This window comes from Rhinopithecus roxellana, chromosome 15 (assembly GCF_007565055.1).
Source record: "Rhinopithecus roxellana isolate Shanxi Qingling chromosome 15, ASM756505v1, whole genome shotgun sequence".
NCBI lineage: Eukaryota > Metazoa > Chordata > Mammalia > Primates > Cercopithecidae > Rhinopithecus > Rhinopithecus roxellana.
Genome location: NC_044563.1, coordinates 124,649,765 through 124,669,443, shown reverse-complemented (window position 1 = coordinate 124,669,443; position 19,679 = coordinate 124,649,765). Strand labels below are relative to the sequence as shown.

Sequence of the window (19,679 nt, the reverse complement as noted above, 5' to 3'; positions counted from 1 at the left end):
TTCAACACTAAAGCTAGAAGGGACTTTGGGAGCTTGCTTGGCTTTTTAACATCTGACATTTAGAGTTTAGACCAGCACTGTCCCACAGAACTTTCTGCAATGATGGAAATGTCTATAATCTACACTGTCCAATGATCACTACTGACCAAATGTACTACTGAGAACTGCATATGTGTTCAACACAATGAAAAAACTGAACTTCAAATTTCATTTAATTTTACTTCACTTAAATAGCCAAATGGCTAGTGGCTATAAGGCACAAGGCAGATCTAGCCCATAAAATACTCAAGAACACAAGAACAAGAAATAATGGTGTTTCTATTTACATACATTTTATACATCTCAAAAGTACTAGAAACTCTGCTCAGTCAAAACTAAAATTCATTTTAAAAAGTACTGAGGGTAAAAACAACACAACAGAAATACAAAATTAGACCGGGTGCGGTGGCTCATGCCTGTAATCCCAGCACTTTGGGAGGCTGAGATGGGCAGATCACCTGAGGTCAGGAGTTCAAGACCAGCCTGGACAACATGTGAAACCCCGTCTCTACTAAAGATATAAAAAATCAGCTGGGCATGGTGGCACACAACTGTAATCCCTGCTACTCGGGAGGCTGGGACAGGAGAATCATCTGAATCCGGGAGGTGGAAGTTGCAGTGAGCAGAGATCATGTCACTGCACTCCAGCCTGAGTGACAGAGCGACACTCCGTCTCAAAACAAAAAAAAAATAGAAAGTTTCCCAAATACTGTAATAATGTACATTTCAAATCAAATTAACATAAATATAGATGTTTCATAAGTAAAAAGCAAGCTAGAAAAACTTACAAATACATACACACACATATATACACACACATAAACACACATGGCTAAAGTATTAAAATGAGACATATTTCTTTCATTCAGGTAAATTGGACTAGAAGACAAGACTAGCTTGTATGTCTGGCTCTAAGGAATTAAATTTTTCTTTTACATAGTCAGAAGGTGTTAAAATGTTTAAGCATGGGCCGGGCACAATGGCTCACGCCTGTAATCCCAGCACTTTGGGAGGCTGAGGTGGGCGGATCGCCTGAGCTCAGGAGTTCGAGACCAGCCTGGCCAACATGGTGAAACCCTGTCTCTACTAAAAAAAGTACAAAAACTTAGCCAGGCGTAATGGCAGGTGCCTGTAATCCCAGCTACTAGGGAGGCTGAGGCTCGAGAATCTGAGCTTGGGAGGTGGAGGTTGCAGTGAACCAAGATAGCGCCACTGCACTCCACCCTGGGCAACAAGAGCGAAACTCTGTCTTAAAAGAAAAAAAGAAGTTAAAAATGTTTAAGCATGGCTAGACGCCGTGGCTCATGCCTCTAATCCCAATGCTTTGTGAAGCTAAGGCAGGAGGATCGCTTGAGGCCAGGAATTCAAGACCAACCTAGGCAACATAGTGGGACCCCTGTCCCTACAAAAAATAGAATAAAAAAATAAAGTAGCTATGTGTAGTGGTGTGTGCCTGTAGTCCCAGTTATTCAGAAGGCTGAGACAGGAGAATTCCTTGAACCCTACGATGGTGCCACTGCACTCCAGCGTGGGTGACAGAGTGAGACTCTAAAAAAAAAAAAAAAAAAAAAAAATCTGTCTCTGAAAAAAAAAAATTTAGGCAGTAGAAAAACACGATCATATTTGGGTTTAGAGAAATCGTTATGGCAGAGGATGAATACAATAGGAAGAGTTCAGGGGGAGGGGCCCAGTTAGGACCAGTTTTACAGTTAGATGAGAAATGAGGGTCTGAACTAAATGATGAGAGCCTGAACTAAGTCTGTGACAGTGAAACCAAGAGCAAGACTTTACAAAATATTCTTTCAAGAGGAAACAGGTAGAAATAACCCATGTCATTAAAATTAGTACCCTGAGATGCTCTCATAATGTCCATCATCTGATCTTTATGTAGTTCCAGTTGTCTTCGAAGATCCTTTAGTCCTTCAAGTCTTGTCAATGGAAGTGCATCATAAACACTTACTGAGAGAAAATGGTTAATTTCCTAAAAGAGAAAATTAATTAAAATGTAACTTGCTTTTAACATGTATTGGTTAAGCCTGTGAAATAAAACTTAATAAAAGAAAAAAATTAGTTAAGTGCCATTTATAGACACTGACTCATGTCTGTATTACTACCAAACAAGGAAGAAATAAATGACTTCTTCCACTGCAAACCCTACAATGTTTTAATTCTTTCTTTTAGACAGAGTCTCGCTCTGTCATCAAGGCTAGAGTGCAGTGGCACTATTGAGGCTCACTGCTATCTCTGCCTCCCGGGTTCAAGTGATTCTAATGTCTCAGCCTCCCGAATACAGGATTTACAGGAATTCAGCCTCCCAAATACAGGATTCAGCCTCCCGAATAATCAGCCTCCCAAATACAGGACTTACAGAAATGTGCCACCATGACTAGCTAATTTTGTATTTTTAGTAGAGACGGGGTTTTGCCATGTTGGCCAGGCTGGTCTTGAACTCCTGACCTCACATGACCTGCCTGCCTCAGCCTTCCAAAGTGCTGAGATTACAGGCGTGAGCGACTGCACCCAGCCTAATCCTTTAAATTCTAACAGACTCTCTCATGGTAACACAGATTTCAAGATTGTTATAGCATACTCAACTGGAGGGAAATGCTTAAATTTCTCTTTAGTAGTATAACTCTACGTCTTAACATATTTAAATATGTTTTTATATTTACACAGAGTCAAATACAGACTATCATTTAAAAATTATAATTAAGATCTGTATGGAAGAATATACCTAAACATAATTTTGAGCTTTATAAAGATTAAAACTTGAAATATGCTTTCGAAAGTTAAACATTATCTCTTACACAAACATTAAATAGACATTGAAAAGATCCAATGGTAGTTTTGGGCTATTAGTGGACCTTAGGATCTTATGTGTTAAAATCAAAACTATTTTATGTCACATTCCTTGAAAACTTAAATTTGGATCTTTACCAGGAAGTTTTGATATTTATACTTTGACTTCAATACAAAGAGATACATTAAGATTCATTTTTTTATTTGTTAAGTAGGTAGATCTCATGTTATACACACACATACACACACAGGTATGTGTGTATATACATATATACACATATATATCTAAGTATATAGATATCTATCTATCTATTTATATATATCTATATACTTAGATATATATATGTATTTTTTTGAGACTGGGTCTCACTCTGTCACCCAGGCTGGAGTGCAGTGGCACAATCTTGGCTTATTGCAGCCTTGACCTCCAGGGCTCAGGTGATCCTTCCACCTGAGCTACCTCAGTAGCTCATTCTACAAGCACGTATCACCATGCCCGACTAATTTTTCGTAGAGACGGGGTTTCGTCACGTTGCCCAGGCTAGTCTTGAACTCCTGGGCTCAGGCAATCCTCCTGCCTCAGCCTTGCAAAAGTGCTGAGATTACAGGCATGAGCCAATGTGCCTAGCCTACGTATATATTTTTAATCACAATTTAAAAAAAGATTCCATTTTTTATTGCTAGAGCATTACAGATTTTTAAAAAGTACTACGGTCTATGTTCTTTAACAAAAAATAGTAGATGATGAAATTTTTATTACCTCCAAGAGTGAAAAGGGTCCTCTACTGTATTTGATTTTTTGCTGAGTAATACGCAAATCCTTAAAAACAACATGGTCAGGAAAAGGATCTAAAAGCTTAATCGTGAGATAGAGGTTTTCATTATCCTTGTTATCTATCACTAAGTATTTCAACAAGTCCAATACCTAAATATAATTTAAAAAGAAAAAATTATGAGAGAAATAATTTTAAAGTAAGCCAACAAAACTTACTGTAATAAATGATAAAATCTATTAACCTAGATCAGATTAAATGTTCTAATTACATCTAAGATACCCAGCTTTTAGTTTCCGTGTTTTCAAATAATTCAATAACTATATAAGGTACTACTACAAGGTGGGTACTGAGGTTAAAAAAAAAAAAGCCAGTATTAATGAAACAGTTTATATAAGTAGTAACTCAAACACCACCATAATGTTGTGAACTCCTATCTCTAGTTTTGACTACCTCTATACTTCAGCATAGTAGATGAAACCATCAGGTTATTTATTAGATCAAAAGTACCAAGTGCTCTGTAATTGATTACAAAAGTTAATTCATTAAGCATATTGTTCCAATCATTTTACAAAAAAATTCGCAATAAACTCACCAATTATACCAAGTAAACAAAAAACACTCAAATCCTTCTAACAATACTTTATAAATATATTTTAAATACCATTCTGAAGATGATTCAGAAAATTACCTGTTTCTGAACCTCCACCTGCTCATCCACAAGGGGTATAAGTGTACCAACAATAACATGAAGATGGTTTTCTAGAGCATCCTTACAGTAAGTCACTGCTGTCTGGCAAACCTGACTTAATAAGTCACAACAAAGGGAGAAGCTACGTAATGACACATCCATGATACGAGAAGGCCTAATATAGGGAGAAAACAACAACCAGTAAGTTCTGGAAAATTACTCTGAAATAAATTCATTCAGAAGTCACTTTTGTTCAGCATCTCTTAATTCTTATATGCCTTGACATAAATATTTTAATGTCTTATAAGCCAAAATGAGAAGTGACATCAGCAAAATGCAGAATAGACAGCTCTAAGCTTCCATCCTTTAACAGAAACACTGAAAAACAGGCAAACTTGTCAGAACTAATTTTGTTAGAATTCTGTAAAATAGTCAAAGGTTTACAGTAATCAAGAAAATATTGAATCAAGAAACATGCAACTGAGAAAAAGTAGGAAAGCTTCGTGGTGACTTTATTTGTCCTTGCCCACCTCTACCCCAGGTTGGCAACAATCACAAAAGCAGCGGCCTGTATCCTCCGTGTGAGACGCTGGCTCACGATAGTTCATGGAGCTAAGCAGATTAGTTGCAAACTATTGTATATGTCTATTCTAACTTGTCTGGAGCCAAAGACTGATGTAAAGTGCGTGACTCTGTTTTGTTTAACCTCATACAAGCTACAAAAGATATGGGTGTTGCTTGAAACTTTGTAAGGCTGACCAACAACCTGCAGGTGCATAGGGCAAAAGATTACTGTTGAGCCATACAAGAGGCTGCCTAAAGCCTAGGAGTAGCTGGAGAGAATATTTCTTTGGGAAATTAGTGTATTCAAAAGCACCCACAAATTAGGGGGAATTGAGAAAGCCACACACATGCTTCAAGATAAGACTCTTGCTCAGAAAAGACCAGAGAAGACCCTAAGCTTGTATTTGGGGCTGATCCCAAGCAATGCAAGCATGGCTAAGTGTTGAAGAAGAATCCTAGCATAAAGCCAATCTGCAAACACTAGGAAAAGTTTTCTCCTCTCATACCTCCTCATCCCAACACTCTTGGCTTCCAAGGAAATCTCTATCAAACACTATCTAAACACAAGCTAAAGTACAAAGTTTTCAGTGACCACACAAGGCAAGACACAAAAGGACATATATTGTACAACTCTAGATTAAAATATCTACAATAGGCAAATTCATTGAGACAGAAAATAGATGAGTTTCTCAATGGCCAGGAAGGGGGAAGAGGGAATGTGGAGTTATTGTGGAATGAGTAGAGAGGTTCCGTTTGAGAAAATGAAAGTTTGGACATAGATAGTGGTGATGGCTGCACAACAATGGAAATGTAATTGATGCCACTGAACTAGCCATTCAATAGCAAAAATAAAAATTTTATGTTACATATTTTACCACAATAAAAAAGACATTAACAAATAGAAATCTCATTAAAATCAATGGAAAAGATCAGAGATGCTAAATTGAACAACCCCAATTCTTGTTTTTTTTTTTTTTCTTTTTTTTTTTTGAGACAGAGTCTTACTCTGTCGCTCAGGCTGGAGTGCAGTGGCACAAGCTTGACTCACTGCAAGCTCCGCCTCCCGGGTTCATGCCATTCTCCTGCCTCAGCCTCCCGAGTAGCTGGGACTACAGGCGCCCGCCAGCATGCCCAGCTAATTTTTTTGTATTTTTAGTAGAGACAGGGTTTCACTGTGTTAGCCAGGATAGTCTCAATCTCCTGACCTCACGATCCACCCGCCTTGGCTTCCCAAAGTGCTGGGATTATAGGTGTGAGCCACCACACCCAGCTGAATAACCCCAATTTTGTAGAAATGTTTATTTGAGGCCATCAATAGCTAGAATATTAGTATTAAAATGTTGAAGATCCTTCTTAAGATTTCTAGAATTGGAGAAGTAGTGTTTTTTTTTTTTTTTTTTTTTTTTTTTTTTTTTTTTATTGAATGAAAGTCTCAGTCTGTTGCCCAGGCAGGAATGCAGTGGTGCAACCAAGGCTCACTGGCAGCCTCAAGCTCATGAGCTCAAGCCATCCTCCTACTTCAGCCTCCTAAGTAGCTAGAACTACAGGTGCATATCATCATACCCGGATAATTTTCTTTCTTTTTTTTTTTTTTTGAGACAACAGTCTCGCTCTGCCTCCCAGGCTGGAGTGTAGTGGCACACTCTTTGCTCACTGTAACCTGCAACCTCTGCCTCCCGAGCTCAAGCAATCCTCCCACCTCAGGCTCCAGAGTAGCTGAGACTACAGGTACATGCCACAATCCCTGGCTAATTTTTTAAAAATTTTTTTGTAGAGATGGGGTTTCACATCATGTTGCCCAGACTGGTCTCTAACTCCTGGGCTCAAGCAATCCACCTACCCCAACCTCCTAAAGTGCTGGGATTATAGGTGTGAGCTGCCACACCTACTACTAATTTTCTTTTTTAAAAAATTTTTAGTAGCAACAAGGTCTGCTATGTTTCCCAGGCAAGTAGTGCAATTTTAAAAAACTAATAGGTAAATATGATAGACATCGTAAAAAGCAAAATTCAGAAAGCAACACTCTTATATCTACCTCTTAGAAGCATATAAACTTTCAATTAAAAGAACAGGATAGGTTGGGCATAGTAGCTCATGCCTGTAATCCCAGCACATTGGGAGGCTGAGGTTGACAGTTCATTTGAGCACAGGAGTTTGAGAACCACCCTGGGCAATATGGTGAAACCCCACCTCTACAAAACACACAAAAAATTAACCGGGCATGGTGGTATGCTCCTGGAGTCCCAGCTACTCAGGAGGCTGAGGAGGAAGGATAATCTGAACCCAGGAGGTTGAGGATGCAGTGAGCCGTGATTGCACCCAGCCTGGGCAGACAGAGTGAGTCTTTGTCTCAAAACAAAACAAAGCAAAAAAACAGGAAGAAGAGGATAGAAAGACTGCTTATATATTGGTCCAAATGTGTTATTTACCTTTGGTTGATATAGTGAATCAGAGTATAAATAACATCTCGAAGAACAAACGCCCAAGCTCCTCCTAAGCCACTTTTTATATCTTTCAGTAATAAACTAACAAACAAGTGGTATATTTTAAGAATTCTGTGCTTCTTATAAACATTATTTGTTTCAGCTGCTTGCTCACATATGGCAAGAAGAATTTTCTGATAGGAATCCTAGAAAATAAACAGATTTAGTAAAAACTTGTTTAATTAGATAGTCGGCTACAATAAATACATTTTATATTTTTTCTTCCAATATTTGAATACATACACGTTTTATATTTAAAATAACTAAATAACAGAATTTAGATTTGGGTTCGATATCAAGTGCAAAATGTTACATTAAGAAAATTACTATCTTAAACTATTGCCAATTTATTTAATTTTCAGAAAGTAAACTATAATTAAATAGTATATTCCTATGAAAAAGTAAATACATTCCGAGCTAATATATGAATAAAGTGTCACAAGATTCTGTTCTCATATATAACATATTTCAATTAAAGTTGACAAGTAAAATACCATTTAAACTTGTAAATAAATGTTTTCCTTTTTAATTATGAGATAAATTTTTTTTGTTTACTTTTCCTCTTTAAGATGTACTTACAAAGATTTTTTTAGCTAAAAAAGAAAGAATGCTCTATTATTAAACTCATTATGTATACTTACAGGGCTTTTGGAAAGAATTTCTAAAATGCTCTTTAACTTGGTTTTATGACAATTGCTGATATAGGCAAATGTTGCTTTAATCACATGCGATGGAAAATGAGGTGGATTAGGAGCAGGATCCAAATCCCTAACAGAGTTAAGGGAAAAAATACAGTCATCATTTTAAAAAGTTTTGTTCATAGACCAGTGAACTTCCAAAATGAAAATTTAGATTTTAATAACCCCCAAATTCAAAAACTATTTTTCTACTGAAAAACTACTTTTAATAAAATCACAAATAAATATCAGAGTCCAGATATATAAATCAGATTATCTAAATACCTTTCACCCTCAATAACTTAAATAATCTTTTTTTTTTTTTTTTTTTTTGAGGCGGAGTCTCGCTCTGTCGCCCGGACTGGAGTGCAGTGGCCGGATCTCAGCTCACTGCAAGCTCCGCCTCCCGGGTTTACGCCATTCTCCTGCCTCAGCCTCCCGAGTAGCTGGGACTACAGGCGCCCGCCACCTCGCCCGGCTAGTTTTTGTATTTTTAGCAGAGACGGGGTTTCACTGTGTTAGCCAGGATAGTCTCGATCTCCTGACCTCGTGATCCGCCCGTCTCGGCCTCCCAAAGTGCTGGGATTACAGGCTTGAGCCACCGCGCCCGGCCAACTTAAATAATCTTAAATGATCTTGTAATGATTTTATTTTATTTTATTTTTTATTTTATTTTATTTTTTATTATACTTTAAGTTCTAGGGTACATGTGCATAACGTGCAGGTTTGTTACATATGTATACTTGTGCCATGTTGGTGTGCTGCACCCATCAACTCGTCAGCACCCCTCAATTCATCATTTATATCAGGTATAACTCCCAATGCAATCCCTCCCCCCTCCCCCCTCCCCATGATAGGCCTCAATGTGTGATGTTCCCTTTCCTGAGTCCAAGTGATCTCATTGTTCAGTTCCCACCTATGAGTGAGAACATGCGGTGTTTGGTTTTCTGTTCTTGCGATAGTTTGCTAAGAATGATGGTTTCCAGCTGCATCCATGTCCCTACAAAGGACACAAACTCATCCTTTTTTATGGCTGCATAGTATTCCACGGTGTATATGTGCCACATTTTCTTAATCCAGTCTGTCACAGATGGACATTTAGGTTGATTCCAAGTCTTTGCTATTGTGAATAGTGCCGCAATAAACATACGTGTGCATGTGTCTTTATAGCAGCATGATTTATAATCCTTTGGGTATATACCCAGTAGTGGGATGGCTGGGTCATATGGTACATCTAGTTCTAGATCCTTGAGGAATCGCCATACTGTTTTCCATAATGGTTGAACTAGTTTACAATCCCACCAACAGTGTAAAAGCGTTCCTATTTCTCCACATCCTCTCCAGCACCTGTTGTTTCCTGACTTTTGAATGATTGCCATTCTAACTGGTGTGAGATGGTATCTCATTGTGGTTTTGATTTGCATTTCTCTGATGGCCAGTGATGATTTTCTTAAAAAATCTTTTAAGGCAGTTCTGCAAATGAGCCTCAGTATTACTTCAGTTCAGAATCAAAGCTCTATGCCAGTACTGAAAAAGCAGTATTTTAAGACATGGCAATCAACACTTATTTAGATAGCATGAAATTACATATGTGAAAGTACTTTCTCAGATATTATTACTATTTTATATGCCCAGAACGGTAGGGCACATGAAAAAAAATAAATAAATAAACTAAAGCCTATTTTGAAGTAGCTTACAATCACACCAGGAAAATAACTCTAATGTGCATATACAACTCAGAGACATTCACATCCAAATTAAATTGTACAGATAATAAAGCACAATAAAGAAAAAGTGAGGCTGGGCACAGTGGCTCACGCCTGTAATCCCAGGACTTTGATTGGCCAACACAGGGGAATCAGTTGAGGCCAGGAGTTCGAGACCAGCCTGGGCAATATGGTGAAACCCCGTCTCTACCAAAAACATAAAAAATTAGCCAGGTATAGTGGTGCACATCTGCTGTCCCAGCTACTGGAGAGGCTGAGGTGAAAGGAAGGATCGCTTGAGCCTGGGAGGTGGAGGTGGCAGTGGGCCGCGATTATGCCACCACACTCCAGCCTGAGCAACAGAGTGAGACTCTATCTCAAAAAAAAAAAAAAAAAAAAAAAAAAGAAAAGGTGATCAAGAAAGGCAAGACCTAGATAAAGAGAACTAGGAATAATGTGCATGAAGAAAAAAATTTCAAGGGACAACAGATGGCACAATGTTCAAATATTACAGAAAGACTAAGAAAAGGTTATTGGGTTGGCCAACCAAGTGGTCAATTTAGAAAGAGTAATTACTGTGGGGAGACTATGGTAAAAGAGGATCGGTAATTACCTCAATTCAAAGGTGGCTATTTTTAAAGAAACAAACTTTTTAAAAAGAGTGATGTCTATAAATTGAAATAGATATTGAAGGTGTCAACTAATAAACTTCTTTAAGAACTTGTGAAGCTACAGCTAGTTCTCTAAGTTTAAAATGTACATACCCTGAAAAGTCACAGAGGTCAGTGCTCTGACTGGCACTAGAATTTGCTGGCTCATGTAACGTCATCAATAACTCCACCACAATCTCTGGTAAGTTACTAATGAATAAATGATCGATCTGCAAGGGCACAAAATTAAAATACATCTAATATTTTATATCTTTGAACCTCAAGACAGCTCAAAAGGCATATATTACCTTATTTCCAAAATTATTCAACGATTGCAAAAGAAAATAGATGACTCAAAGTCCAAGATCTACAAGATTATAACTAACTCTTTTTCTTCTATGCAGTGAACCTGTAGACTAAGAGGAAAAAGTAGGAAAATCAAGCCAAACAAGGCCCCTTTAATCCAATTCTTCAATTTTACAGAATCATTTTAAATAAGACTTCAGGTCTATCATTAAGTTATGTGACCTGGTAATTTTTCTGCCAACCAAATTTCCCACTGATCTGTAACTGCTCCTCTAACTGAATTTTACTCTTGGCTTTTTATTTGGGAATTCTTTCTCAATTACAGAACTTTACCGTTAAGAATTCCCAGTGACTGGGAATAATCTCATCTTTGTTCCCTGCATAACTTCTTCCCAGACTTCTACTTGAGTGCCATCCCAAATTCTAAGGCTAGCTGATATCCACATCCCCTTTCATCAATAGTAGAATAAAACCCTTCCCAACAGATTTGGACTTTTCATCAATCTACTTCCCACTATAGACAGGTAGCTTCACAAAAGACACAAATTCTCTAAATAAAAAGAATAAGTCTGCTATGTTACACGTTAGTTAAATGAATGAGATTTGTGAAGTCTTAAGGGTGAATTTAACAACTTTCCAAATAAGGAATTACAGTGATCTAAACCAAAAGGCAAATGGCTACTTTACTTAATGCATAAGGAAGTTCAAAAACATACTTCCTAATAAAAAATATTTTAGAAGGTGACAAGAAAGAAACCTAACGTAAATGAGGCAGGGCAATAAGGTCTGGAGGAAGGGAACCTAAGGCCAATCCACGCTGACTTCCTAGAACGAAATCAAGAGGAAAACCCCAACTTTCCACGCTCAAGTAACGAAAGGACAAGAGGCTAATCCCTTTGCAACCTCCTCCCTTTTACTGTGGCAGATAAGAAATTAAAAGTACCTCTGATTGGTCCCCTCCTATAACTAATCAGACTGATTACGGGCCACTACTTTATTTACATAGGGTGTATACCAAGTAACCAATGGGAAACCTCTAAAGGGTATTTAAACCCCAGAAAATTCTGTAACCAGGCCCTTGAGCCACTTGGTTGGGGCCAACTCCCGCCCTGTGGAGTATAATTTCATTTTTGATAAATTTCTGCCTTTGTTGCTTCATTCTTTCCTTGCTTTGTGTGTTTTATACAATTTTTTTTTTTTTTTTTTGAGACAAAGTCTCCCTCTGTTGCCCAGGCTGGAGTGCAGTGGCACCATCTTGGCTCACCGTAACCTCCGCCTCCTGGGTTCAAGTGATTCTCCTGATTCAGCTTCCCAAACAGCTGGGATTACAGGCACGCATCACCATACCCAGTAGAGACGGGGTTTCACCATGTTGGCCAGGTTGGACTCGAACTCCTGTTATTTAATTTTTGCTGTTCTTCATTCTTGAGGCAAGTGTTTCAATCAAGACTGAACATAATTACTTTTCCCTCCAAAACCTATTCAGGCTCTAAAAATTGCTGTCTTTTGGTTTGAATACATTAAAAAAGAATAGTAAGATTAAGAATGCTCAGAAGACTAAGCTGGGAGATTGAATGGGAGTGGCTAGAGGCTGTCTCTCTCAAATCCCATAACCTCTGGAGTGCCTATTTCTGTTCCAGCTGTCTTTGGGAAAGGAGTCCTCAGCTCACCAATTCCCTTCAGACAGCAGACTTACAACCAGTTCTGAATAGGTCCACCTAAGCAACTGAGGAAATGCTGTTCCATTTCTTGGTTCAATATAGATAGCTAGGAAACTAAAAAGGTCTCTTGAAGTTTACCTAATATTGACCAAGTTTGGTTAGTTATCCCTTACTTATATCCAAAATAAATAAACACATAAATAAATTTGGGGTGACCATAGCTTTTTTATCTTAAAAAATTTATATGTATGTTTTAATATAAGTTGCTTCAAAAAAATTTGGAATGTATATAAATTATTATAAAACAAACGAAGCTTGTTAAATCCTTCTTTACTTGACTCCTTCTTTTGACAAAGATTTAATGAATACCCAAAATATATTACATGGTTGAGATACATCAGCCAAAAAAAAAAAAAAAAAAAAGAGAGAGAAATGTATGCCGGAGAAGACTGGCAAATAATTAACATAATTCAAAAGTAAATTATGGTCCAGCAAGGTGGCTTACACCTGTAATCCCAGCACTTTGGGAGGCTGAGGTGGGAAGATCACCTGAGTTAGAGTTCAAGACCAGCCTGGCCAACATGGCAAAATCCCGTCTCTACTAAAAATACGAAAATTAGCTGGGTGTGGTGGCACACACCTGTAGTCCCAGCTACTTGGGTGGTTGAGGCAGGAGAATTGCTTGAACCCAGGAGACAGAGGCTTCAGTGAACTGCGATCATGCCACTGTACTCCAGTCTAGGCAGCAGAGTGAGACTCTGCCTCAAAAACAAAAGCAAAGACAAAACAAAAAAAAAAGTAAATTGTATCATATGTTAGAAGGTAATAAGTGTCATGAAAAAACAAACAGCAGGGTATGAGAACTACAGGAATGAGGGATGGTTCTTTTTCTTGAAAAGTGGAAAGCTTGGTGAGACTGAAGAGAGGGTGAAGGTTTTCTGTACACTGTTTAGTATTCCTTGACTTTAACAACCAGTTTGCATTCGTGTATTACTGCAGTTAAAATACATTTTTAAATGGCAGAAGAAAATTATTCAAATGGTTTTTTGGGTTATTTCTAATTCGAAACATTTCTACTTAGTTAAAAGCCAATCAGAGGGAGAGAACATGACATAACCAAAAAAATTCATGGGTTGGCTATGCTAGATAATGATTACCACAAGCTAAGTTTCAATATATAAATAAGAATAAATAGCCTTAAAACTTAAAGGTTATATCTCAGATCATTCAGGGAATGAAAAGTAGATAAAAATTGAAGCCATACCTGTTTTCCCAGTAAGTTTTCACTTTTAAGCATATCATAGACCTTGGTAGCAGTCTCTCTTTGCTGTGCCATCCCACTGTCTCCTGTACCCTCATAGGCAAAATAAGGAAGAATATTTACAAGAATCTTTGGAAAGCAGTCTGTTAGAAGACTTTTCCAGTCCTCTTGAATCTGATTAGCAATGGACTTCACCTCATCAAAATGACTTCTAATCACCAGATGTGGAACCAAAACCTTATAACAAGATCTAAAAATATAAAAATTTAAACTATAGATTATATATAACTTTTCCAAGTAAAATCTTATAAAATAGTTCTTAAAATACTGTTTTAATAGCATCAGCATTAAAGTATCACAGTTTATCCAGATTATTAAACATTCTTTAATTTTCTAAATGGAAAAATTAACTAAATTCTAAATAGTCACATTAAAAAAATAAAAAAGCTTAGAACATACCACTACAATTATGGGATTTAAAAATGGGGACCTTGTTCAGTAGCACCCTTAGCATAAAGAAAAAACAAAACAATAAATAAATAAAAATGGAGATGTGAATTTATATTTATTTCTTCTGCATAATCAACTAATGTAAATGAAGTTGACCCTTGAAAAACATGGGTTTGAACTTATAATTGCATATTTTTCAACCAAATGCAGATAGAAAAACAGTATTCACGGGACGTGAAAGTCTGTATATACAGAGGACTGACTTTTCATATACGTGAGTTCTGCAGGGCTGACTTGGGGACTTGAGTATGTGCAGATTTAGGCATACATTGGGAATCCTGGAATGAATCCCTCGCATATACAGAGAGATGACTATATTGTTCTTGCCAAAATGAATGAACCATAAGGAACACTAAATTTACTTCTGTAGGAATATCCTTCTTAAAGGAAGTTACCTACATACAACTCATAATCTATTAGAAAGCTCTATTAGGATGGGCCTGAAACTCAGTCTGTGATCTACTACATGTAAAATGCATAGCAAAGTCCATAACACAGAGCATGCTCAACAAATATGAGATGCCTTCCCATCATCCTGATACCTAAACACTACTTTTTGGTTGTTTCAAACCTCTCCATTTTCAAATTTTTCTTCTACGGAGTTAAAGTTAGCAAAATAAAAGTTTTACATTAAGTTTCTAACTCTAATAGAAGTAATGACTAAACGGCCTATAGTCAAGCAACAGAAAAGAAAAACAGGCAGAAATAATCAGCTACTAGTAATCTATCTTCAATCTTTTCCAAAGGAAAGATCATCAAATATTAAAGCTGAAAGGAAACTGAAAGATCTCCTTGTGTAACTTCCTTACTTTACATATTAAAAAACCAAGGCATAGATAGACGGTCTTTATGTGGTTTGACCAAAGTCACACAGCTGGTTGTTGGCACAGCTAGGACCGGATCTGAAGTCCAGTGACTCCCTTCAATACATTCTTATTAAAAGAAGCTGTCCCGCTTCTCATACTATGTAGCCTCCCACACACACGTGTGTATGGGTATGGTATGTGTGGTGCTGGTGATAGGGACTTGCTAAATATTGTTAACTAATTTTAAATTAAACAAATTTCACATATGTCATGTATAAACTTACCTATAGAAATCCTCAATATTTGTATAGTTTAATAAAATAAAAGGAAAAGAAGATAAGTTGTATTCAGTATCTTGAAGATTTAGCCATTCCAAAACCAGATAATCTAAATGAGATGCCATAAAGTCTTCTAAACATCTATATCCAAAAGTTTCAGAAACTTTCTCTAAAACCTGCACGAACCAAAAAGTCAATGTGTTAAGAAAAATGAAAAAATAAATCATTTAAATGCTTGTTAATATTATTTAGAATAAGACCTAGAAACAACATTCATTTAACTTTTCTTCATTTCCTCATCTATGAGATGGGAATAATAATTAAGAAAATGTACTCAACTGGCACAGTATCTGACACATAGCAAACCCTTAATAAATGTTAAGTAAATAAAAACATAAAAATATGCATAAAAACATAAACAGTTTCCAACATTTGGCTATACTTAAAGGAAGATTTAATGTAAGATTATTGGCCAGGCATGGTGGTTCACCTGTAATCCCAATGCTTTGGGAGTCTGAGGAGGGAGGGTTGCTTAAGCCCAAGAGTTCAAGACCAGCTTGGACAACACAGCAAGAGCCTGTCTGTACAAAAAATTAGCCAGGTGCCTGTAGTCCCAGCTACTCAGGAGGCTGAGGCAGGAGAACGGCATGAACCCGGGAGGCAGAGCTTGCAGTGAGCAGAGATCGCACCACTGCACTCCAGCCTGGGCGACAGAGCGAGACTCTGTCTCAAAAAAAAATAAAAATAAAAAAATAAAAAAATTAGCCAGGTGTGGTGGTACATGCCTGTAGTCCCATCTACTCAGGAGGCTTGGGAGGATCGCTTGAGCCCAGGAGGTCAAGACTGCAGTGAGCCATGATTGCATCACCGCACTCCAGCCTGGGTGACAGAGTGAGACCCTGTCTTTCAAAAGAAATAAATAAAAATAAAATAAAATTATTCCTCTCAGGCTTAAATCCAAATAAGGAAAAATCCAAACAATACATACCACTAATGATTATTAGGTAATGTACTTGTATACTTTTAAGAAACACCAAACAAGTCTTATACTGAGAGGTAAAAGGCTAACTGATTATAGGTTGGCTTACTACAAAGCACCACGGAAACTATGCTGGTAGAATGTTAACTGGCATATCAGTCCACTGACCTACCACTGATTTATCGCATAAAAATTTGCAATGGAAAGGCCGGGAACTTCCTAAACCATAAATGCTGAGGGGATGGAAAAGAGAGGGGGCCAACGTTCTACAATACCGTGCTGATGTAGTAATTACAAGGCTTGAACCCTAGTCCTTCCCCCCTGATAATTGAACTTAAAAGCCTGATAGTTCTAAAATTTGACTTCTGGCCCTGCCAGATCCCAATGTGGTGCCCCAGTATCTACCGGGCAAAACACCTATACTGCTCTTGTCTCCATGTGTTTCCCTCAATAAATACTATTTCCAAAAGCCTGGTCAGTCTGGTGGGCAAGTCATTCACTCTTGTTAGTTCAATGAAAGCCTTGTGAAATGCTCTCAAATGGAATGTAAGAAACAACAGTGCATGCACATAAATACACTATTTGAATAGTTTTTATATAACTGCTTTCCAATATTCCCAACCTAAAAAATAAAACTGTTTCCTAGTCTTAAATAAGTGCAACTTAGAAAATCTACCTTTAACTTTTTAAATTATTTCATAGTGACCTAAGGAAGCTTATAATAAAATACTCATCCACATATACCTTTTTCACAAGGTGAGGTTCTAATCCATTCTCCTTCACAGATTTACATAGGGCAAACAAAGCCTGTTTTTCACAGATAGGGCTACAGGATAAAACCACAGCTATCAACATCAGTAAAAGAGATTTTCTATTATAAATTTCATCCAAAGGTTCAGGGTTCTCAGCACTATGGGACTTAAAAAGAAATTAAAAAAAAAAATGTAATGTAAAATGTAAATGCTTAACAATCAATTATAAAATCCCAACTGAACTCCAGATTTTTTGACTAGCTATACACATTTAAAAAACCTCCTACTCACTAATCCTAGTTCTGTCTTTTGGTACAAGAAACAGTAAGGACCAATACCTTTGCTAAATCACAAGCACTGACATGTTTAAACAATTATGAGCTTTCCACTAAGTCAATTCCTTCACCCATTTTTTATAAGACACAGATCTATAATATCCTGGCTAAAAATCTTTTACTTTACTAAGAACCAAACCAAACATTATAGTTATCCTCTAAAAAATACAGAAACATTTAATAACTGAAACAGTGTAATTGGATTGCTTGTAACACAAAGGATATTTGTTTGGGGGATGGATACCCCATTCTCCATGATGTGATTATTTTACATTGTATACCTGTATCAAAACATCTCATGTACTCCCCAAATACATATATATATACACCTACTATGCACCCATAAAAATTAAAAAATCTAAAAATAAAGCAAAAAGTATAAAAGATCCAAGTTCTTGTATCAACTTTGTTCATGACAATATGCTTCTGTTAATGCAGTATAAGACAGAGTTAGCCTTTTTTGATAACTGTAATACAATGTTGATTCATACTATAATCTCAAGATATAAAACTTCTTAGGTCTTTTTCTAAATGAATTGCTGTGAGATCAGTATTTTCCCAGTTTGCAGATGACAGGCTGCTTTAAAATGTATAATATACATTATCTCATTAGATTTTATGTTATTTATACTTATCTTTCTAATCTATTGAAATTCTTTTCTAAACTCACATTCTTTCAATTGTGCCTTTCAATTTCCTGCTATCACAGATTTGACAGTTATTTAACTATCTTAAATACTTGTAAGAAACAAATCAGGGCATAAATAAATGAAAAAATTTGAAACCTAAGATAATCATTACCATAATAAGTATATTATTCTACAGAAATGTGAAATATCACGTTTCACTGTAAACACCACAATGATTTGATCTTGTGTGAGATTCTTCTCCTCAATCCATTTCTTCCCATTGTCACCTGTTCTCTTAATTAGCTTTTAATCAGATCACATACGAAAGGATTTTTAAAATAAAAAAGGAAGTCATTTATACTCCCATAAAAACTCAGTTAAATTTTGGGTTTCTCCATAAAAATTCTAAACCAAAAGAAACATATTAAGGTAAACCAAAAGAAATTTCTATGATTTGGCCCATTGTGACCTAGAAATAATGCAGTTTCATTCAATTCATACAGTTGTTTTAGAGCAGCTTTATACTGTAAACTACTGCATTATAAACTCTCTTATGCCAAACTTGGTAAAGTAATTTATGGGATATTCATAGCAAGCATATGATAACAGCAAATACATGTTACTTAAAATTACCATTTCTCTCATTCCTTCCTGAGCTTTCAAGTATGCATTTTCAAAAGCTGTTTGCTGAAGCCTCAAAGGAAGTGCTTTCAGTAACCTGGAAGAATCTCTCTTCGTGTCCTGGAACAATCTTAAAACAAGCAAACCAACAAACAAAAAGTGAAATAATTTTTTAATTTCAAACCCTACTTGCCAAAGCGTATTCCAGAATAAAAATAAATCACTCTGTGAGACATAATAACATACTAGCTCTTTCTTAAAGACTAATAAAACCTGAGTTTATTTAAAGAGGTTCAGACCAGCAGCTTAGTATTAAGGTCTTGAATACAAAATCTATTTTCTCCTAGAATTGAAGAGGGTCTCAAAATATATTTTAACTGTTGCCCAAATTTGAGTGCACTGAACTCAAACTAGCCAGAAAAGATCAACTGTTCTCTGGCCAAACACCAATTAGTTGAGTCCACAGATTCCATTGTCAACCTGCTCTAATATTTAATCACTCTGAAAGTGGGTAAGTTAATGTTTTCATGTATCATCTAAATTTTGTTTTATGTGATGGAAAAAAGTTGATCAGTACACCTTTTGTGTAATAGCCACATATTTAAGGATAACTCTTTAATCAACTTTGTCTTTTATCCTTTTTTAGTAATCGAATCTTTTATAATTGTTTATGTTCCTCTGATTCTTCTAGTTTCTCTCACTGCTCTTAAAATAGCTGAACATTAGGTATCTGCTATTGTCTGAATGCTTAACCCCTCCGAATGTCATGTTGAAATCTGATCCCCATTAGGTTATGCCTAATGGGAGGTGTCTGAGTCTTGGAGGCAGATCCCTCACAAATAGATTAAGGCCTGAGGGTAAGGAATGAGTGAGTTCTCACTATTCAGTTCCCACAAGAGCTGGTTATTAAAAAAAAAAAAAAAAAAAAAAGAGCATGGCACGGCCTTCCCTGCCTCCAACCTTGCTTCCTCTCTCACCATGTGATCTCTGCACACACTGATTCCTCTTTGCCTTCTGCCATGAGTCTGAGGCCCTTACCAGACGTAGATGCCATACGCCAAATAAACCTCTATTCTTTATAAATACCCAGCCTCAGGTATTCCTTTATAGCAACACAAAGGGACTAAGACAAAATCTAACAAGTGTAAAAAAAAAAAAA

At 36.7% G+C, this 19,679-nt stretch overlaps 1 protein-coding gene across 10 annotated transcripts in view; it reads right to left on the bottom strand.

Moving 5' to 3' along the window:
* Nucleotides 1-19,679, bottom strand: part of ATM (ATM serine/threonine kinase) — a 134,151-nt gene that overhangs the window by 64,027 nt on the left and 50,445 nt on the right. For 8 of the 10 annotated variants that reach the window (XM_030917282.1, XM_030917283.1, XM_030917284.1 and 5 more), the window contains 10 exons: nt 18,533-18,650; nt 16,928-17,101; nt 15,211-15,380; nt 13,614-13,860; nt 10,497-10,612; nt 7,991-8,117; nt 7,296-7,495; nt 4,303-4,477; nt 3,599-3,763; nt 1,888-2,020 (listed from right to left, as the gene is read on the bottom strand). In XM_030917282.1, the coding sequence (XP_030773142.1) occupies nt 1,888-2,020; nt 3,599-3,763; nt 4,303-4,477; nt 7,296-7,495; nt 7,991-8,117; nt 10,497-10,612; nt 13,614-13,860; nt 15,211-15,380; nt 16,928-17,101; nt 18,533-18,650 (1,625 nt within the window). Of the gene's footprint in view, nt 1-1,887; nt 2,021-3,598; nt 3,764-4,302; nt 4,478-7,295; nt 7,496-7,990; nt 8,118-10,496; nt 10,613-13,613; nt 13,861-15,210; nt 15,381-16,927; nt 17,102-18,532; nt 18,651-19,679 lie in introns of those variants that run through there. The other 2 variants (XM_030917290.1, XR_004053464.1) reach the window with 2 other exon arrangements.